At 45.3% G+C, this 24071-nt stretch overlaps 1 protein-coding gene across 1 annotated transcript in view; it reads right to left on the reverse strand.

Annotated features, from left to right (window-relative positions):
- Positions 1 to 24071, reverse strand: part of LOC140402943 (semaphorin-4B-like) — a 130730-nt gene that overhangs the window by 57058 nt on the left and 49601 nt on the right. Inside the window, exons 8-10 of the mRNA XM_072490585.1 lie at positions 13430 to 13580; positions 11452 to 11641; positions 9604 to 9719 (exon numbers count right to left, since the gene is read on the reverse strand). Coding sequence (XP_072346686.1) covers positions 9604 to 9719; positions 11452 to 11641; positions 13430 to 13580 — 457 coding nt within the window. The remainder of the gene's footprint in view (positions 1 to 9603; positions 9720 to 11451; positions 11642 to 13429; positions 13581 to 24071) is intronic.

Here is a 24071-nt window from a genome sequence, read left to right on the forward strand (position 1 = left end):
TTAGATACAGAGTAAAGCTCCCTCTACACTGACCCCATCAAACACTCCCAGGACAGGTACAGCATGGGGTTAGACACAGAGTAAAGCTCCCTCTGCACTGTCCCCATCAAACACTCCCAGGACAGGTACAGCACGGGTTAGATACAGAGTAAAGCTCCCTCTACATTGTCCCCATCAGACACTCCCAAGACAGGTACAGTACGGGTTAGATACAGAGTAAAGCTCCCTCTACACTGTCCCCATCAAACACTCCAAGGACAGGTACAGCACGGGGTTAGATACAGAGTAAAGCTCCCTCTACACTGTCCCCATCAAACACTCCCAGGACAGGTACAGCACGGGGTTAGATACAGAGTAAAGCTCCCTCTACACTGTCCCCATCAAACAGACCTAGGACAGGTACAGCGCGGGGTTAGATACAGAGTATAGCTCCCTCTACACTGTCCCCATCAAACATTCCCTGGACAGGTACGGCACGGGGTTAGATACAGAGTAAATCTCCCTCTACACTGTCCCCATCAAACACTCCCAGGACAGGTACAGCACGGGGTTAGATACAGAGTAAAGCTCCCTCTACACTGTCCCCATCAAACACTCCCAGGGCAGGTACAGCACGGGATTAGATTAAGAGTAAAGCTCCCTCTCAGCTGTCCCCATCAAACACTCCCAGGACAGGTACAGCACGGGGTTAATTACAGAGTAAAGCTCCCTCTACCCTGTCCCCATCAAACACTCCCAGGACAGGTACAGCACGGGGTTAGATACAGAGTATAGCTCCCTCTACACTGTCCCCATCAAACACTCCCAGGACAGGTACAGCACGGGGTTAGATACAGAGTAAAGCTCCGTCTCCACTGTCCCCATCAAACACTCCCAGGACAGGTACAGCACGGGGTTAGATACAGAGTAAAGCTCCCCCTACACGGTCCCCATCAAACACTCCCAGGACAGGTACAGCACGGGGTTAGATACAGAGTATAGCTCCCTCTACACTGTCCCCATCAAACACTCCCAGGACAGGTACAGCACGGGGTTAGATACAGAGTAAAACTCCCTCTACACTGTCCCCATCAAACACTCCCAGGGCAGGTACAGCACGGAGTTAGATACAGAGTAAAGCTCCCTCTACACTGTCCCCATCAAACACTCCCAGGACATGTACAGCACGGGGTTAGATACAGAGTAAAGCTCCCTCTACCCTGTCCCCATCAAACACTCCCAGGACAGGTACAGCACGGGGTTAGATACAGAGTAAAGCTCCCTCTACACTGACCCCATCAAACACTCCCAGGACAGGTACAGCATGGGGTTAGACACAGAGTAAAGCTCCCTCTGCACTGTCCCCATCAAACACTCCCAGGACAGGTACAGCACGGGTTAGATACAGAGTAAAGCTCCCTCTACACTGTCCCCATCAGACACTCCCAAGACAGGTGCAGTACCGGTTAGATACAGAGTAAAGCTCCCTCTACACTGTCCCCATCAAACACTCCAAGGACAGGTACAGCACGGGGTTAGATACAGAGTAAAGCTCCCTCTACACTGTCCCCATCAAACACTCCCAGGACAGGTACAGCACAGGGTTAGATACAGAGTAAAGCTCCCTCTACACTGTCCCCATCAAACAGTCCCAGGACAGGTACAGCACGGGGTTAGATACAGAGTAAAGCTCCCTCTACACTGACCCCATCAAACATTCCCAGGACAGGTACAGCATGGGGTTCGACACAGAGTAAAGCTCCCTCTGCACTGTCCCCATCAAACACTCCCAGGACAGGTACAGCACGGGTTAGATACAGAGTAAAGCTCCCTCTACACTGTCCCCATCAGACACTCCCAAGACAGGTACAGTACGGGTTAGATACAGAGTAAAGCTCCCTCTACACTGTCCCCATCAAACACTCCAAGGACAGGTACAGCATGGGGTTCGATACAGAGTAAAGCTCCCTCTACACTGTCCCCATCAAACACTCCCAGGACAGGTACAGCACAGGGTTAGATACAGAGTAAAGCTCCCTCTACACTGTCCCCATCAAACAGTCCCAGGACAGGTACAGCACGGGGTTAGATACAGAATAATGCTCCCTCTACACTGTCTCCATCAATCTCTCCCAGGACAGGTACAGTACGGGGTTAGATACAGAGTAAAGCTCCCTCTACACTGTCCCCATCAAACACCCCCAGGACAGGTATAGCCCGGGGTTAGATACAGAGTAAAGCTCCCTCTACACTGTCTCCATCAAACTCTCCCAGGACAGGTACAGCACGGGGTTAGATACAGAGTAAAGCTCCCTCTACACTGACCCATCAAACACTCCCAGGACAGGTACAGCACGGGGTTAGATACAGAGTAAAGCTCCCTCTACACTGTCCCCATCAAACACTCGAAGGACAGGTACAGCACGGGGTTAGACACAGAGTAAAGCTCCCTCTACACTGTCCCCATCAAACACTCCCAGGACAGGTACAGCACGGGGTTAGATACAGAGTGAAGCTCCCTCCACACTGTCCCCATCAAACATTCCCAGGACAGGTACAGCACGGGCTTAGATACAGAGTAAAGCTCCCCCTACACTGTCCCCATCAAACACTCCCAGGACAGGTACAGCACGGGGTTAGACACAGAGTAAAGCTCCCTCTACACTGTCCCCATCAAAAACTCCCAGGACAGGAACAGCACGGGGTTAGACACAGAGTAAAGCTGCCTCTACACTGTCCCCATCAAACACTCCCAGGACAGGTACAGCACAGGGTCAGATACAGAGTAAAGCTCCCTCTACACTGTCCCCATCAAACACTCCCAGGACAGGTACAGCACGGGGTTAGATACAGAGTAAAGCTCCCTCTACACTGTCCCCATCAAACACTCCCAGGACAGGTACAGCACGGGGTTAAATACAGAGTAAACCTCCCTCTACACTGTCCCCATCAAACACTCCCAGGACAGGTACAACACGGGGTTAAATACAGAGTAAAGCTCCCTCTACACTGTCCCCATCAAACACTCCCAGGACAGGTACAGCACGGGGTTAGATACAGAGTAAAGCTCCCTCTACACTGTCCCCATCAAACACTCCCAGGACAGGTACAGCATGGGGTTAGATACAGAGTAAAGCTCCCTCTACAGTCGATTTCGGCGTGAGAACAGCTGGTGAGTCAGTTTCAGCGGGAGCATTGCGGAAGGAGGTTGCTGGGAGGTAAGTCAACCTTTAAAAGCACTTGTCTTTGCAGGGGCAGGCCAGTCGATTTCGGCGGCAGTGGAGCTGGCTGGTTAGTCAATTTCAGCAGGAGCTGAGAATTTTTCTTTTTTTTTTAAATTAGTTTTTTAGGCGGGAACAGGAAGTCGACCCGCGGACGTCTGGGAAGACCCTCCCCAATAAATTCTGGTGGAGAGGAAACCCGAGACACTACACGTGTAGTGTCTCCCACCCGCCCTCCTCCTCTAACCTCATAATAAAACCCATTGGTCTGAGGTAAGTACCATATTTTATTATATTATTATTATTTTTTATAAAAATTTAAGTTAGTTGTTAGCCAGATCTTGGTAGAAGGTTAGAGGAATGGCAGGGAAGGGAGTGCAATGTTCCTCCTGCAGGATGTTTGAGGTGAGGGATGCAGTTAGTATCCCTGCTGATTTTACCTGCAGGAAGTGCTGCCATCTCCAGCTCCTCCAAGACCGAGTTAGGGAACTGGAGCTGGAGTTGGAAGAACTTCGGATCATTCGGGAGGCAGAAGGGGTCATAGATAGCAGCTTCAGGGAATTAGTTACACCAAAGATTGGAGATAGGTGGGTAACTGTAAGAGGGACTGGGAAAAAGCAGTCAGTGCAGGGATCCCCTGCGGTCGTTCCCCTGAGAAACAAGTATACCGCTTTGGATACTTGTGGGGGGGGGGACTTACCAGGGGTAAGCCATGGGGTACGGGCCTCTGGCACGGAGTCTGTCCCTGTTGCTCAGAAGGGAAGGGGGGAGAGGAGCAGAGCATTAGTAATTGGGGACTCTATAGTCAGGGGCACAGATAGGAGATTTTGTGGGAGCGTGAGAGACTCGCGTTTCGTATGTTGCCTCCCAGGTGCAAGGGTACGTGATGTCTCGGATCGTGTTTTCCGGGTCCTTAGGGGGAGGGGGAACAGCCCCAAGTCGTGGTCCACATTGGCACTAACGACATAGGTAGGAAAGGGGACAAGGATGTCAGGCAGGCTTTCAGGGAGCTAGGATGGAAGCTCAGAACTAGAACAAACAGAGTTGTTATCTCTGGGTTGTTGCCCGTGCCACGTGATAGTGAGATGAGGAATAGGGAGAGAGAGCATTTAAACACATGGCTACAGGGATGGTGCAGGCGGGAGGGATTCAGATTTTTGGATAACTGGGGCTCTTTCTGGGGAAGGTGGGACCTCTACAGACAGGATGGTCTACATCTGAACCTGAGGGGCACAAATATCCTGGGGGGGGAGATTTGTTAGTGCTCTTTGGGGGGGTTTAAACTAATGCAGCAGGGGCATGGGAACCTGGATTGTAGTTTTAGGGTAAGGGAGAATGAGAGTATAGAGGTCAGGAGCACAGATTTGGCGTCGCAGGAGGGGGCCAGTGTTCAGGTAGGTGGTTTGAAGTGTGTCTACTTCAATGCCAGGAGTATACGAAACAAGGTAGGGGAACTGGCAGCATGGGTTGGTACCTGGGACTTCGATGTTGTGGCCATTTCGGAGACATGGATAGAGCAGGGACAGGAATGGATGTTGCAGGTTCCGGGGTTTAGGTGTTTCAGTAAGCTCAGAGAAGGAGGCAAAAGAGGGGGAGGTGTGGCGCTGCTAGTCAAGAGCAGTATTACGGTGGCGGAGAGGATGCTAGATGGGGACTCTTCTTCCGAGGTAGTATGGGCTGAAGTTAGAAACAGGAAAGGAGAGGTCACCCTGTTGGGAGTTTTTTATAGGCCTCCTAATAATTCTAGGGATGTAGAGGAAAGGATGGCGAAGATGATTCTGGATATGAGCGAAAGTAACAGGGTAGTTATTATGGGAGACTTTAACTTTCCAAATATTGATTGGAAAAGATATAGTTCGAGTACAATAGATGGGTCGTTTTTTGTACAGTGTGTGCAGGAGGGTTTCCTGAAACAATATGTTGACAGGCCAACAAGAGGCGAGGCCACGTTGGATTTGGTTTTGGGTAATGAACCAGGCCAGGTGTTGGATTTGGAGGTAGGAGAGCACTTTGGGGACAGTGACCACAATTCGGTGACGTTTACGTTAATGATGGAAAGGGATAAGTATACACCGCAGGGCAAGAGTTATAGCTGGGGGAAGGGCAATTATGATGCCATTAGACGTGACTTGGGGGGGATAAGGTGGAGAAGTAGGCTGCAAGTGTTGGGCACACTGGATAAGTGGGGCTTGTTCAAGGATCAGCTACTGCGTGTTCTTGATAAGTATGTACCGGTCAGACAGGGAGGAAGGCGTCGAGCGAGGGAACCGTGGTTTACCAAGGAAGTGGAATCTCTTGTTAAGAGGAAGAAGGAGGCCTATGTGAAGATGAGGTGTGAAGTTTCGGTTGGGGCGATGGATAGTTACAAGTTGGCGAGGAAGGATCTAAAGAGAGAGCTAAGACGAGCAAGGAGGGGACATGAGAAGTATTTGGCAGGAAGGATCAAGGAAAACCCAAAAGCTTTCTATAGGTATGTCAGGAATAAGCGAATGACTAGGGAAAGAGTAGGACCAGTCAAGGACAGGGATGGGAAATTGTGTGTGGAGTCTGAAGAGATAGGCGAGATACTAAATGAATATTTTTCGTCAGTATTCACTCAGGAAAAAGATAATGTTGTGGAGGAGAATGCTGAGCCCCAGGCTAATAGAATAGATGGCATTGAGGTACGTAGGGAAGAGGTGTTGGCAATTCTGGACAGGCTGAAAATAGATAAGTCCCCGGGACCTGATGGGATTTATCCTAGGATTCTCTGGGAGGCCAGGGAAGAGATTGCTGGGCCTTTGGCTTTGATTTTTATGTCATCATTGGCTACAGGAATAGTGCCAGAGGACTGGAGGACAGCAAATGTGGTCCCTTTGTTCAAAAAGGGGAGCAGAGACAACCCCGGCAACTATAGACCGGTGAGCCTCACGTCTGTAGTGGGTAAAGTCTTGGAGGGGATTATAAGAGACAAGATTTATAATCATCTAGATAGGAATAATATGATCAGGGATAGTCAGCATGGCTTTGTGAAGGGTAAGTCATGCCTCACAAACCTTATTGAGTTTTTTGAGAAGGTGACTGAACAGGTAGACGAGGGTAGAGCAGTTGATGTGGTGTATATGGATTTCAGCAAAGCGTTTGATAAGGTTCCCCACGGTAGGCTATTGCAAAAAATACGGAGGCTGGGGATTGAGGGTGATTTAGAGATGTGGATCAGAAATTGGCTAGCTGAAAGAAGACAGAGGGTGGTGGTTGATGGGAAATGTTCAGAATGGAGTACAGTCACAAGGGTGGGTGAGTAAATTTGCAGACGATACTAAAGTCGGTGGTGTTGTCGATAGTGTGGAAGGATGTAGCAGGTTACAGAGGGATATAGATAAGCTGCAGAGCTGGGCTGAGAGGTGGCAAATGGAGTTTAATGTAGAGAAGTGTGAGGTGATTCATTTTGGAAGGAATAACAGGAATGCGGAATATTTGGCTAATGGTAAAGTCCTTGAAAGTGTGGATGAGCAGAGGGACCTAGGTGTCCATGTACATAGATCCCTGAAAGTTGCCACCCAGGTTGATAGGGTTGTGAAGAAGGCCTATGGAGTGTTGGCCTTTATTGGTAGAGGGATTGAGTTCCGGAGTCGGGAGGTCATGTTGCAGCTGTACAGAACTCTGGTACGGCCGCATTTGGAGTATTGCGTACAGTTCTGGTCACCGCATTATAGGAAGGACGTGGAGGCTTTGGAGCGGGTGCAGAGGAGATTTACCAGGATGTTGCCTGGTATGGAGGGAAAATCTTATGAGGAAAGGCTGATGGACTTGAGGTTGTTTTCGTTGGAGAGAAGAAGGTTAAGAGGAGACTTAATAGAGGCATACAAAATGATCAGGGGGTTGGATAGGGTGGACAGTGAGAGCCTTCTCCCGCGGATGGATATGGCTGGCACGAGGGGACATAACTTTAAACTGAGGGGTAATAGATATAGGACAGAGGTCAGAGGTAGGTTCTTTACGCAAAGAGTAGTGAGGCCGTGGAATGCCCTACCTGCTACAGTAGTGAACTCGCCAACATTGAGGGCATTTAAAAGTTTATTGGATAAACATATGGATGATAATGGCACAGTGTAGGTTAGATGGCATTTGTTTCGGTGCAACATCGTGGGCCGAAGGGCCTGTACTGCGCTGTATTGTTCTATGTTCTATGTTCTATGTACACTGTCCCCATCAAACACTCCCAGGACAGGTACAGCACGGGGTTAGATACAGAGTAAATCTCCCTCTACACTGTCCCCATCAAACACTCCCAGGACAGGTACAGCACGGGGTTAGATACAGAGTAAATCTCCCTCTACACTGTCCCCATCAAACACTCCCAGGACAGGTACAGCACGGGGTTAGATACAGAGTAAAGCTCCCTCTACACTGTCCCCATCAAACACTCCCAGGACAGGTACAGCACGGGGTTAGATACAGAGTAAAGCCCCCTCTACACTGTCCCCACCAAACACTCCCAGGACAGGTACAGCACGGGGTTAGATACAGAGTAAAGCTCCCTCTACACTGTCCCCATCAAACACTCCCAGGACAATGACAGCACGGGGTTAGATACTGAGTAAAGCTCCCTCTACACTGTCCCCATCAAACACACCCAGGACAGGTGCAGTACGGGGTTAGATACATAGTAAAGCACTCTCTACACTCCCCCCATCAAACACACCCAGGACAGGTACAGCACGGGGTTAGATACAGAGTAAAGCCCCCTCTACACTGTCCCCATCAAACACTCCCAGGACAGGTATAGCACGGGGTTAGATACAGAGTAAAGCTGCCTCGACACTGTCCCCACAAACACTCCCAGGGCAGGTACAGCACAGGCTTAGATACAGAGAAAAGCTCCCTCTACACTGTCCCCATCAAACACACCCAGGACAGGTACAGCACGGGGTTAGATACAGAGTAAAGCTCCCTCTACACTGTCCCCATCAAACACACCCAGGACAGGTACAGCACGGGGTTAGATACAGAGTAAAGCTGCCTCTACACTGTCCCCATCAAACACACCCAGGACAGGTACATCATGGGGTTCGATGCAGAGCAACGCTCCCTCTACACTGTCCCCATCAAACGCTCCCAGGACAGGTACAGCACGGGGTTAGATACAGAGTAAAGCTGCCTCTACACTGTCCCCATCAAACACTCCCAGGACAGGTACAGCACGGGGTTAGTTACAGAGTAAAGCTCCCTCTGCACTGTCACCATCAAACACTCCCAGGACAGGTACAGCACTGGGTTAGATACAGAGTAAACCTCCCTCTACACAGTCCCCATCAAACACACCCAGGACAGGTACAGCACGGGGTTAGATACAGAGTAAAGCTGCCTCTACACTGTCCCCATCAAACACACCCAGGACAGGTACATCATGGGGTTCGATGCAGAGCAACGCTCCCTCTACACTGTCCCCATCAAACGCTCCCAGGACAGGTACAGCACGGGGTTAGATACAGAGTAAAGCTGCCTCTACACTGTCCCCATCAAACACTCCCAGGACAGGTACAGCACGGGGTTAGTTACAGAGTAAAGCTCCCTCTGCACTGTCACCATCAAACACTCCCAGGACAGGTACAGAACGGGTTCGATACAGATTGAAGCTCCCTCTACACTGTCCCCATCAAACACTCCCAGGACAGGTACAGCACAGGGTTAGATACAGAGTAAAGCTCCCTCTACACTGTCCCCATCAAACACTCCCAGGACAGGTACAGCACGGGGTTAGACACAGAGTAAAGCTCCCTCTACACTGTCCCCATCAAACACTCCCAGGACAGGTACAGCACAGGGTTAGATACAGAGTAAAGCTCCCTCTATACTGTCCCCATCAAACACTCCCAGGACAGGTACAGCACGGGGTTAGATACAGAGTAAAGCACCCTCTACACTGTCCCCATCAAACACTCCCAGGACAGGTACAGCACAGGGTTAGATACAGAGTAAAGCTCCATCCACACTGTCCACATCAAACACTCCCAGGACAGGTACAGCACGGGGTTAGATACAGAGTAAAGCTCCCTCTACACTGTCCCCATCAAACTCTCCCAGGACAGGTACAGCACGGGGTTAGATACAGAGTAAAGCTCCCTCTACACTGTCCCCATCAAACACTCCCAGGACAGGTATAGCATTTGGAAATAAGATTGAACCCGGATTGATTCCACTTCATGCCAGTTGCTATCCTCCTGCCTGACAGCTGTGACTATCAACGCCACGGCAACGCGCTGCACCTCCGCTTGTAGCTCCCTGTCAGTCGGGACGGGGTGTCAGCACACCAGGCGGTGGGGGTGAGGTTTCGCTCCCTGACCGACCGACAGGCCAACGGCTGCCTTCACGACCGGGCGGGCCAAAAGCGCGGGGCGGCGAGGGAGCGAGGGCCGCTGACCTTTCCGGACGAGAGCACGAGGCGGTGCACAGTCTGTGGGGCCGGGAACAGCTGGATCTCCTCGATGATGTGAGGGGCGCCGTCCACGTTCAGGGCCTTGTGCAGGAAACCGCCGGCTGCCGAGGGAAGAGAGCAAAGTCAGATCGGGCACGGCAGCGGAGACATCACCCCCCCCCCCCGATACCCCGCCTCAGTTCCCACGACCAAACCGCCGGCCAGAATCCCAGCCCAGCCGGGATCCGCGGAGACCTCGACATGCCGGACGGCGGTCTCGCGTCCCGCCGTTCCGAAGGGTCAGCGGCGGGGCAGGTAGGGGGACACGCGGCCCAACCGGCTCGGAGCACCCCGCAGCTATTTTGCACTCGAATGAGCCTCTCTTGGCTCCAGGCTAGGGGGAGACGTCCGCCCCTCTTTCAGGAGGACCCCCCCCCCAACACCCTCCACTCCCCCCTCCGCCCCGGCCTTTCCCAGCCGGATCCCGAATCTGTTCCCTGTCGGGTTTCGCACCTGCCTAAAAACTGAAGCCGGGCGGGAAACGGCCATTAACTGGGGCCAGGGGTGGGCTTCCCGTCCGACCCTCGCCCCTACACAGGGTCCGATCGTCACGGGGCTGGGGCAAATGGGAACTCGGAGGGAATCCAGACCTTCAATTGCCCCCCCCTATCAAACCCCGTGCTGTACCTGTCCTGGGAGTGTTTGATGGGGACAGTGTAGAGGGAGCTTTACTCTGTATCTAACCCCGTGCTGTACCTGTCCTGGGAGTGTTTGATGAGGACAGTGTAGAGGGAGCTTTACTCTGTATCTAACCCCGTGCTGTACCTGTCCTGGGAGTGTTTGATGAGGACAGTGTAGAGGGAGCTTTACTCTGTATCTAACCCCGTGCTGTACCTGTCCTGGGAGTGTTTGATGGGGGACAGTGTAGAGGGAGCTTTACTCTGTATCTAACCCCATGCTGTACCTGTCCTGGGAATGTTTGATGGGGACAGTGTAGAGGGAGCTTTACTCTGTATCTAACCCCGTGCTGTACCTGTCCTGGGAGTGTTTGATGGGGACAGTGTCGAGGGAGCTTTCCTCTGTATCTAATCCCGTGCTGTACCTGTCCTGGGAGTGTTTGATGGGGACATTGTCGAGGGAGCTTTACTCTGTATCGAACCCCGTGCTGTACCTGTCCTGGGAGTGTTTGATGGGGGCAATGTAGAGGGAGCTTTACTCTGTATCTAACCCCGTGCTGTACCTGTCCTGGGAGTGTTTGATGGGGACAGTGTCGAGGGAGCTTTCCACTGTATCTAACCCCGTGCTGTACCTGTCCTGGGAGTGTTTGATGGGGACATTGTCGAGGGAGCTTTACTCTGTATCTAACCCCGTGCTGTCCCTGTCCTGGGAGTGTTTGATGGGGACAGTGTAGAGGGAGCTTTACTCTGTATCTAACCCCGTGCTGTACCTGTCCTGGGAGTGTTTGATGGGGACAGTGTAGAGGGAGCTTTACTCTGTATCTAACCCCATGCTGTACCTGTCCTGGGAGTGTTTGATGGGGACAGTGTAGAGGGAGCGTTACTCTGTGTCGAACCCCGTGCTGTACCTGTCCTGGGAGTGTTTGATGGGGACAGTGTAGAGGGAGCTTTACTCTGTATCTAACCCCATGCTGTACCTGTCCTGGGAGTGTTTGATGGGGACAGTGTAGAGGGAGCGTTACTCTGTGTCGAACCCCGTGCTGTACCTGTCCTGGGAGTGTTTGATTCCTGGCATTGACTTGTGCTAAGATCCTGCCTTGATTCTCACAAGATGAGTAAAGGAGTTGATTGTTTCCTGATAGCATCTTGCTGGTTGTCAGGGGTCAGTGCTGCTCACCTGTAATTAGAAACATCACTCTGTGTCTCACTGCGTTGAGGGAGCGTACCGTGTCCACGGCTATCTTCACGTACTGCTCCTTCAGATTCACCAGCTGTGGTCGCCGGCCTACGGGCTGCACGGCCTGGTCCATCATGAAAAGGTCTTTCACCCGGTTCAGGGTCAAATCCATCGACGGCTTGGTGCTGCACTGCAGAAACCGGGGTCACAGAGGCGAGAGGTGAGGGATGAGAGAGAACACAACCGCACCCACTGAGAGGCGAGAGGAATTGAGGCGGAACCTCTGTACTCTGTATCCAACCCCGTTGTGGGGGGGGCGGCGGGGGGGCTCGGGGTGTGTATCGGGGCGGGAGAATCAGGGGTGAGGGGTCGAAATCTGGCGGGGCGGGCGGGGCGGAAGGATTCCACGAGAGGTGCTTCATCTGGGGGGTGTTGGGGAGGGCAGGGGGGTGGGGGGGGCGATCTCCCACGGGTGGCCAATAGTTCCCCAGAAGTAGGAAGTGGTTTCAATTAGCTCCAAGAGTTTTCACAGCACGGAAAGCGGCCCATCGGCCCAGTGTCGGCCCTCAGGCACCTGCCTGTTCTGATCCCGTTTCCCAGCAGTTGGTCCGTGGCCGCGTGTGGCGACGGGGTTTCAGGGCCTCGCCCAAACGCTTCTGAAATGTTGTGAGGGTTCCCGGCTCGACCCCCCCTTTCCAGGCGGCGACTTCCCGAATCCCTACACCGTCTGGGTGAAAGGGATTCTCCTCAAATCCCCTCCCGCCCCTGAACTTAAATCTGTGCCCCCTGGTTATTATTAATGCCTTAAATTTTTGTTGTTGATCCTTTTTCATTTCTCCAATTAAGGGGCAATTTAGCGCGGCCGATCCACCTCCCCTGCACATCTTTTGGGGTTGTGGGGGCGAAACCCACGCCGACACGGGGAGAATGCGCAAACTCCAGTCGGACAGTGACCCGGGTCATAGGCAACGTGAGGCAGCAGTGCTAACCACTGCGCCACCCTGTACAAGAGTCGGCGGGTCATGTTACAGTTGTATAGGACTTTGGTTAGGCCACATTTTGGAATACTGCGTGCAGTTCTGGTCGCCACATTACCAGAAGGATGTGGATGCTTTAGAGAGGGTGCAGAGGAGGTTCACCAGGATGTTGCCTGGTATGGAGGGTGCTAGCTATGAAGAGAGGTTGAGTAGATTAGGATTGTTTTCGTTGGAAGGACGGAGGTTGAGGGGGGACCTGATTGAGGTCTGCAAAATCATGAGAGGTATGGACAGGGTGGATAGCAACAAGCTTTTTCCAAGAGTGGGGGTGTGAATTACAAGGGGTCACGATTTCAAGGTGAGAGGGGGAAAGTTTAAGGGAGATGTGCGTGGAAAGCTTTTTACGCAGAGGGTGGAGGGTGCCTGGAACGCTTTGCCAGCGGAGGTGGTAGAGGCGGGCACGGTAGCATAATTCAAGACGCATCTAAACAGATATGTGAACGGGCGGGAAACAGAGGGAAGTAGATCCTTGGAAAATAGGCGACAGGTTTAGATAAAGGATCGGCGCAGGCTGGGAGGGCCGAAGGGCCTGTTCCTGTGCTGTAATTTTCTTTGTTTTTTGTTAATTGACCCCTTTCCTAGGCGTGCAATTTAGTCCTCTCTACCCCATCGAGTTCTCTGACATTTTCTGGGTAACCAACTCAGGCAGGACCATCCAAAGTTGCCGATTCAAATCGCACTTTGGGACAGTTCCTGGCCACGGTCAACAGCCAGGGGACGTTTGCACAGACCTCCACCCGGGACACGCCGTAGGGAAACCCCGCCCAGCACACATCCGGGGTGCCCCCTCTCCCCCCACGATTTGGGGAGCTCGGGGGTCATGGCCCAATATGTACTTTATAACGTGGCCTTGAAACACTTCCGATGACAACTTGCAGGTCGGCGTCTCGGCATTTATCAGAAGAGGAGGAATCGCTTTATGGACAGGAAACGTAACTCACAGCTCCAGGTCTCGGTTCCAGATTTTCAGCGGGATGCAACGACCAAGTAAGTGTGTCTCTGTTCAGCTGCCTGTAACGCCCGTTGAAGGCCTTCTGAATGTCATCTAAAGTAAAAGCACACACTGCAGTGCTATCGGATACACCATGGAACCTGCAACAGAAGGAGAGCCGTGGGTAACGTCACTGCCCAAGAGCCTGGGGGAAATGCAGGACACCATTTCCCCATCAGGTCGTGCAATCTGTCGCCAGGGTAGGATACCTAAGCACATCGTCCGAATGCAGCTCCTCGCGAATTCCTCGCGTTTCGTCCCTGCTCTCGGAGGATGATGCAATATTTCTCAAAGCTTTTTATTCCGGCCTCTACTCCCACCTCAAAACGTTACTCCAATGATCCGCACTGTCTGGTGAAGTGTGTTTGTCACGATTACTCTGCTAAATGGGGTCGAAGCTGATATTGGGTCTTTGACGTTCAATTGTATTGCATGGTTAATGTTTGGATATTCTTTGTAGATTGTTGGAAGTTGGGTGTTGCAATCTGTTAAGAGGCTGTTCAATGACAGCTGGATGGATTATTATCAGATGATGGATACTGTTGAGTGATGGATATTGTTGAGTGATGGATATTATTGGGTGATGGATATTATTGGGTGATGGATATTATTGGGTGATGGATATTGTTGGGTGATGGATATTGTTGGGTGATGGATATTATTGGGTGATGGATTTTATTGAGTGATGGATATTGTTGAGTGATGGATATTATTGGGTGATGGATATTATTGGGTGATGGATATTGTTGAGTGATGGATATTGTTGAGTGAAGGATATTGTTGAGTGATGGATATTATTGGGTGATGGATATTGTTGAGTGATGGATACTGTTGAGCGATGGATATTGTTGCGTGATGGATGTTATTGAGTGATGGATATTATTGGGTGATGGATATTATTGGGTGATGGATATTATTGGGTGATGGATATTATTGGGTGATGGATATTGTTGAGTGATGGATATTGTTGAGTGATGGATATTATTGGGTGATAGATATTATTGGGTGATGGATATTATTGAATTATGGATATTATTGGGTGATGGATATTATTGGGTGATGGATATTATTGGGTGATGGATACTGTTGGGTGATGGATGTTGTTGAGTGATGGATATTGTTGAGTGATGGATATTGTTGAGTGAAGGATATTGTTGAGTGATGGATATTGTTGGGTGATGGATATTATTGGGTGATGGATATTATTGGGTGATGGATATTGTTGGGTGATGGATTTTATTGAGTGATGGATATTGTTGAGTGATGGATATTATTGGGTGATGGATATTGTTGAATGATGGATATTGTTGAGTGATGGGTATTATTGAATGATGGATATTATTGGGTGATGGATATTGTTGAGTGATGGATATTGTTGGGTGATGGATACTGTTGGGTGATGGATATTGTTGAGTGATGGGTATTATTGAATGATGGATATTATTGGGTGATGGATATTGTTGAGTGATGGATATTATTGGGTAATAGATATTATTGGGTGATGGATATTATTGGGTGATGGATTTTATTGAGTGATGGATATTATTGAGTGATGGATATTATTGGGTGATGGATACTGTTGGGTGATGGATATTGTTGAGTGATGGATATTGTTGGGTGATGGATATTATTGAGTGATGAATATTATTGGGTGATGAATATTATTGGGTGATGGATACTGTTGGGTGATGGATATTGTTGAGTGATGGATATTGTTGAGTGATGAATATTATTGGGTGATGGATTTTATTGGGTGATGGATACTGTTGACTGATGGGTATTATTGAATGATGGATATTATTGGGTGATGGATATTGTTGAGTGATGGATATTATTGGGTGATGGATATTATTGGGTGATGGGTATTATTGAATGATGGATATTATTGGGTGATGGATATTGTTGAGTGATGGATATTATTGGGTGATGGATATTATTGGGTGATGTATTTTATTGAGTGATGGATATTGTTGAGTGATGGATATTATTGGGTGATGGATATTATTGGGTGATGGATATTATTGGGTGATGGATATTATTGGGTGATGGGTATTGTTGAGTGATGGATATTATTGAGTGATGGATATTATTGGGTGATGGATACTGTTGGGTGATGGATATTGTTGAGTGATGTGTATTGTTGAGTGATGCATTTTATTGGGTGATGGATACTGTTGAGTGATGGATATTATTGGGTGATGGATATTATTGGGTGATGGATATTGCTGAGTGATGGATATTATTGGGTGATGGATTTTATCGAGTGATGGGTATTGTTGAGTGATGGGTGCTGTTGAATGATGGATATTATTGAGTGATGGATATTATTGGGTGATGGATATTATTGGACGATGGATATTATTGAATGATGGATATTATTGGGTGATGGATATTGTTGAGTGATGGATATTATTGGGTGATGGATATTGCTGGGTGATGGATATTGTTGAGTGATGGATATTATTGGGTGATGGATATTATTGGGTGATAGATTTTATTGAGTGATGGATATTGTTGAGTGATGGATGCTGTTGAATGATGGATATTATTGGGTGATGGATATTATTGGACGATGGATATTATTGAATGATGGATATTATTGGGTGATGGATATTATTGGGTGATGGATATTATTGGGTGATGGATATTATTGGGTGATGGATATTATTGGGTGATGGATATTATTGGGTGATGGGTATTGTTGAGTGATGGATATTATTGAGTGATGGATATTATTGGGTGATGGATACTGTTGGGTGATGGATATTGTTGAGTGATGTGTATTGTTGAGTGATGCATTTTATTGGGTGATGGATACTGTTGAGTGATGGATATTATTGGGTGATGGATATTATTGGGTGATGGATATTGCTGAGTGATGGATATTATTGGGTGATGGATTTTATCGAGTGATGGGTATTGTTGAGTGATGGGTGCTGTTGAATGATGGATATTATTGGGTGATGGATATTATTGGGTGATGGATATTATTGGACGATGGATATTATTGAATGATGGATATTATTGGGTGATGGATATTGTTGAGTGATGGATATTATTGGGTGATGGATATTGCTGGGTGATGGATATTGTTGAGTGATGGATATTATTGGGTGATGGATATTATTGGGTGATAGATTTTATTGAGTGATGGATATTGTTGAGTGATGGATGCTGTTGAATGATGGATATTATTGGGTGATGGATATTATTGGACGATGGATATTATTGAATGATGGATATTATTGGGTGATGGATATTGTTGAGTGATGGATATTATTGGGTGATGGATATTATTGGGTGATGGATATTATTGGGTGATGGATATTGTTGGGTGATGGATATTATTGGGTGATGGATATTATTGGGTGATGGGTATTGTTGAGTGATGGATATTGTTGAGTGATGGATATTATTAAGTGATGGGTATAGTTGAGTGATGGATATTGTTGGGTGATGGATACTGTTGAGTGATGGATATTATTGAGTGATGGATATTATTGGGTGATGGATATTGCTGAGTGATGGATATTATTGGGTGATGGATATTATTTTGTGATGGATATTATTTTGTGATGGATACTATTGGGTGATGAATATTATTGGATGATGGATATTATTGGGTGATGGATATTGTTGAGTGATGGATATTGTTGAGTGATGGATATTATTGGGTGATGGATATTTTTGGACAATGGATAATGTTGTGTGATGGATATTGTTGGGTGATGGATATTATTGGGTGAAGGATATTATTGGGTGATGGATATTGTTGAGTGATGGATATTATTGGGTGATGGATATTATTGGGTGATGGATTTTATTGAGTGATGGATATTGTTGAGTGATGGATGCTGTTGAATGATGGAGATTATTGAGTGATGGATATTGTTGGGTGATGGATATTGTTGAGTGATGGATATTATTGGGTGATGGATACTATTGGGTGATGAATATTATTGGATGATGGATATTATTGGGTGATGGATATTGTTGAGTGATGGATATTGTTGAGTGATGGATATTATTGGGTGATGGATATTTTTGGACAATGGATACTGTTGAGTGATGGATATTGTTGGGTGATGGATATTATTGGGTGAAGGATATTATTGGGTGATGGATATTGTTGAGTGATGGATATTGTTGAGTGATGGATATTATTGAGTGATGGGTATTGTTGAGTGATGGATATTGTTGGGTGATGGATACTGTTGAGTGATGGATATTATTGAGTAATGGATATTATTGGGTGATGGATATTGCTGAGGGATGGATATTATTGGGTGATGGATATTATTTTGTGATGGATATTATTTTGTGATGGATACTATTGGGTGATGAATATTATTGGATGATGGATATTATTGGGTGATGGATATTGTTGAGTGATGGATATTGTTGAGTGATGGATATTATTGGGTGATGGATATTTTTGGACAATGGATACTGTTGAGTGATGGATACTGTTGGGTGATGGATATTATTGGGTGAAGGGTATTATTGGGTGATGGATATTGTTGAGTGATGGATATTATTGGGTGATGGATATTATTGGGTGATGGATTTTATTGAGTGATGGATATTGTTGAGTGATGGATGCTGTTGAATGATGGATATTATTGGGTGATGGATATTATTGGACGATGGATATTATTGAATGATGGATATTATTGGGTGATGGATATTGTTGAGTGATGGATATTATTGGGTGATGGATATTATTGGGTGATGGATATTATTGGGTGATGGATATTATTGGGTGATGGATATTGTTGGGTGATGGATATTATTGGGTAATGGATATTATTGGGTGATGGGTATTGTTGAGTGATGGATATTGTTGAGTGATGGATATTATTGAGTGATGGATATTGTTGGGTGATGGATACTGTTGAGTGATGGATATTATTGAGTGATGGATATTATTGGGTGATGGTTATTGCTGAGTGATGGATATTATTGGGTGATGGATATTATTTTGTGATGGATATTATTTTGTGATGGATACTATTGGGTGATGAATATTATTGGATGATGGATATTATTGGGTGATGGATATTGTGGAGTGATGGATATTGTTGAGTGATGGATATTGTTGAGTGATGGATATTATTGGGTGATGGATATTTTTGGACAATGGATACTGTTGAATGATGGATATTGTTGGGTGATGGATATTATTGGGTGAAGGATATTGTTGGGTGAAGGATACTGTTGAGTGATGGATATTATTGGGTGATGGATATTATTGAGCGATGGATGCTGTTGAGTGATGGATATTATTGGGTGATGGATACGGTTGAGTGATGGATATTATTGGGTGATGGATATTATTGAGTGATGGATATTATTGAGCGATGGATACTGGTGAATGATGGATATTATTGGGTGATGGATATTATTGGGTGATGGATATTATTGGGTGATGGATACTGTTGAGCGATGGATATTATTGGGTGATGGTTATTATTGGGTGATGGATATTATTGGGTGATGGATACTGTTGAGCGATGGATATTATTGGGTGATGGTTATTATTGGGTGATGGATATTATTGGGTGATGGATATTATTGGGTGATGGATATTATTGGGTGATGGATATTGTTGAGTGAAGGGTATTGTTGAGTGATGGATATTATTGAGCGATGGATACTGTTGAATGATGGATATTATTGGGTGATGGATATTATTGGGTGATGGATATTATTGGCTGATGGATGCTGTTGAGTGATGGATATTATTGGGTGATGGATACTGTTGAGCGATGGATATTATTGGGTGATGGATACTGTTGAGTGATGGATATTGTTGAGTGATGGATACTGTTGAGTGATAGATATTATTGAGTGATGGATATTATTGAGCGATGGATACTGTTGAGTGATGGATATTATTGGGTGATGGATATTATTGAGTGATGGATATTATTGAGCGATGGATACTGGTGAATGATGGATATTATTGGGTGATGGATATTATTGGGTGATGGATATTATTGGGTGATGGATACTGTTGAGCGATGGATATTATTGGGTGATGGTTATTATTGGGTGATGGATATTATTGGGTGATGGATATTATTGGGTGATGGATATTATTGGGTGATGGGTATTGTTGAGTGATGGATATTGTTGAGTGATGGATATTATTAAGTGATGGGTATAGTTGAGTGATGGATATTGTTGGGTGATGGATACTGTTGAGTGATGGATATTATTGAGTGATGGATATTATTGGGTGATGGATATTGCTGAGTGATGGATATTATTGGGTGATGGATATTATTTTGTGATGGATATTATTTTGTGATGGATACTATTGGGTGATGAATATTATTGGATGATGGATATTATTGGGTGATGGATATTGTTGAGTGATGGATATTGTTGAGTGATGGATATTATTGGGTGATGGATATTTTTGGACAATGGATAATGTTGTGTGATGGATATTGTTGGGTGATGGATATTATTGGGTGAAGGATATTATTGGGTGATGGATATTGTTGAGTGATGGATATTATTGGGTGATGGATATTATTGGGTGATGGATTTTATTGAGTGATGGATATTGTTGAGTGATGGATGCTGTTGAATGATGGAGATTATTGAGTGATGGATATTGTTGGGTGATGGATATTGTTGAGTGATGGATATTATTGGGTGATGGATACTATTGGGTGATGAATATTATTGGATGATGGATATTATTGGGTGATGGATATTGTTGAGTGATGGATATTGTTGAGTGATGGATATTATTGGGTGATGGATATTTTTGGACAATGGATACTGTTGAGTGATGGATATTGTTGGGTGATGGATATTATTGGGTGAAGGATATTATTGGGTGATGGATATTGTTGAGTGATGGATATTGTTGAGTGATGGATATTATTGAGTGATGGGTATTGTTGAGTGATGGATATTGTTGGGTGATGGATACTGTTGAGTGATGGATATTATTGAGTAATGGATATTATTGGGTGATGGATATTGCTGAGGGATGGATATTATTGGGTGATGGATATTATTTTGTGATGGATATTATTTTGTGATGGATACTATTGGGTGATGAATATTATTGGATGATGGATATTATTGGGTGATGGATATTGTTGAGTGATGGATATTGTTGAGTGATGGATATTATTGGGTGATGGATATTTTTGGACAATGGATACTGTTGAGTGATGGATACTGTTGGGTGATGGATATTATTGGGTGAAGGATATTATTGGGTGATGGATATTGTTGAGTGATGGATATTATTGGGTGATGGATATTATTGGGTGATGGATTTTATTGAGTGATGGATATTGTTGAGTGATGGATGCTGTTGAATGATGGATATTATTGGGTGATGGATATTATTGGACGATGGATATTATTGAATGATGGATATTATTGGGTGATGGATATTATTGGGTGATGGATATTATTGGGTGATGGATATTATTGGGTGATGGATATTATTGGGTGATGGATATTGTTGGGTGATGGATATTATTGGGTAATGGATATTATTGGGTGATGGGTATTGTTGAGTGATGGATATTGTTGAGTGATGGATATTATTGAGTGATGGATATTGTTGGGTGATGGATACTGTTGAGTGATGGATATTATTGAGTGATGGATATTATTGGGTGATGGTTATTGCTGAGTGATGGATATTATTGGGTGATGGATATTATTTTGTGATGGATATTATTTTGTGATGGATACTATTGGGTGATGAATATTATTGGATGATGGATATTATTGGGTGATGGATATTGTGGAGTGATGGATATTGTTGAGTGATGGATATTGTTGAGTGATGGATATTATTGGGTGATGGATATTTTTGGACAATGGATACTGTTGAGTGATGGATATTGTTGGGTGATGGATATTATTGGGTGAAGGATATTGTTGGGTGAAGGATACTGTTGAGTGATGGATATTATTGGGTGATGGATATTATTGAGCGATGGATGCTGTTGAGTGATGGATATTATTGGGTGATGGATACGGTTGAGTGATGGATATTATTGAGCGATGGATACTGTTGAGTGATGGATATTATTGGGTGATGGATATTATTGAGTGATGGATATTATTGAGCGATGGATACTGGTGAATGATGGATATTATTGGGTGATGGATATTATTGGGTGATGGATATTATTGGGTGATGGATACTGTTGAGCGATGGATATTATTGGGTGATGGTTATTATTGGGTGATGGATATTATTGGGTGATGGATATTATTGGGTGATGGATATTATTGGGTGATGGATATTGTTGAGTGAAGGGTATTGTTGAGTGATGGATATTATTGAGCGATGGATACTGTTGAATGATGGATATTATTGGGTGATGGATATTATTGGGTGATGGATATTATTGGCTGATGGATGCTGTTGAGTGATGGATATTATTGGGTGATGGATACTGTTGAGCGATGGATATTATTGGGTGATGGATACTGTTGAGTGATGGATATTGTTGAGTGATGGATACTGTTGAGTGATAGATATTATTGAGTGATGGATATTATTGGGTGATGGATACTGTTGAGAGATGGATTTTATTGGGTGATGGATACTGTTGAGTGATGGGTATTGTTGAGTGATGGATATTGTTGGGTGATGGATATATTATTTGGTGATGGATATTATTTGGTGATGGATATTATTGGGTGACGGATATTGTTGAGTGATGGATATTATTGGGTGATGGATACTGTTGAGTGATGGGTATTATTGGACGACGGTTACTGTTGAGTGATGGCTATTATTGAGTGATGGATATTATTGGGTGATGGATATTATTGGGTGATGGATATTATTGAGTGATGGATATTATTGGTTGATAGACATTGTTGAGTGATGGATATTATTGGGTGATGGATATTATTTGGTGATGGATATTATTTGGTTGTGGATATTATTTGATGATGGTTATTATTGGGTGATGGATATTATTGATTGATAGACATTGTTGAGTGATGGATATTGTTGAGTGATGGATATTATTCGGTGATGGATATTGTTGAGTGATGGATATTGTTGAGTGATGGATATTATTGGACGACGGATACTGTTGCGTGATGGATATTATTGAGTGATGGATATTATTGGACGATGGATATTATTGAGTGATGGATATTATTGGGTGATGGATACTGTTGAATGATGAATATTATTGGGTGATGGATATTATTGGACGATGGATATTATTGGGTGATGGATACTGTTGAGTGATGGATATTGTTGAGTGATGGATATTGTTGAGTGATGGATATTATTGGGTGATGGATATTATTGGGTGATGGATATTGTTGAGTGATGGATATTATTGGGTGATGGGTATTATTGGGTGATGGATATTGTTGAGTGATGGATATTATTGGGTGATGGGTATTATTGAATGATGGATATTATTGAGTGATGGATATTATTGGGTGATGGATATTATTGGGTGATGGATATTGTTGAGTGATGGGTATTGTTGAGTGATGGATATTATTGAGTGATGGATATTATTGGGTGATGGATATTTTTGGGTGATGGATATTATTGGGTGATGGATATTGCTGAGTGATGGATATTATTGGGTGATGGATATTGTTGGGTGATGGATACTGTTGAGTGATGGATATTACTGAGTGATGAATATTATTGGGTGATGGATATTTTTGGGTGATGGATATTATTGGGTGATGGATATTATTTTGTGATGGATACTATTGGGTGATGAATATTATTGAGTGATGGATATTATTGGGTGATGGATATTGTTGAGTGATGGATATTGTTGAGTGATGGATATTATTGGGTGATGGATATTAATGGGTGATGGATATTGTTGAGTGATGGATATTGTTGAGTGATGGATATTGTTGAGTGATGTATATTGGGTGATGGATATTGTTGAGTGATGGATATTGTTGAGTGATGGATATTATTGGGTGATGGATATTATTGGACAATGGATACTGATGAGTGGTGGATATTATTGGGTGATGGGTATTATTGAGTGATGGATATTGTTGAGTGATGGATATTATTGGGTGATGGATATTATTGGGTGATGGATATTGTTAAGTGATGGATGTTGTTGAGTGATGGATATTGTTGAGTGATGTATATTATTGGGTGATGGATATTTTTGAGTGATGGACACTGTTGAGTGATGGGTATTATTGGGTGATGGATATTATTGGACAATGGATACTGATGAGTGATGGATATTATTGGGTGATGGATATTATTGGGTGATGGATATTTTTGGACAATGGATACTGTTGAACATAGAACATAGAACATAGAAAATACAGCACAGAACAGGCCCTTCGGCCCACGATGTTGTGCCGAACCTTTGTCCTAGATTAATCATAGATCATCATTGAATTTACAGTGCAGAAGGAGGCCATTCGGCCCTTTGAGTCTGCACCGGCTCTTGGAAAGAGCACCATACCCAAACTCAACACCTCCACCCAACACCAAGGGCAATTTGGACATTAAGGGCAATTTATCATTGGCCAATTCACCTAACCCGCACATCTTTGGACTGTGGGAGGAAACCGGAGCACCCGGA

Source organism: Scyliorhinus torazame, chromosome 26, assembly GCF_047496885.1.
Source record: "Scyliorhinus torazame isolate Kashiwa2021f chromosome 26, sScyTor2.1, whole genome shotgun sequence".
Classification (NCBI taxonomy): Eukaryota; Metazoa; Chordata; class Chondrichthyes; order Carcharhiniformes; family Scyliorhinidae; genus Scyliorhinus; species Scyliorhinus torazame.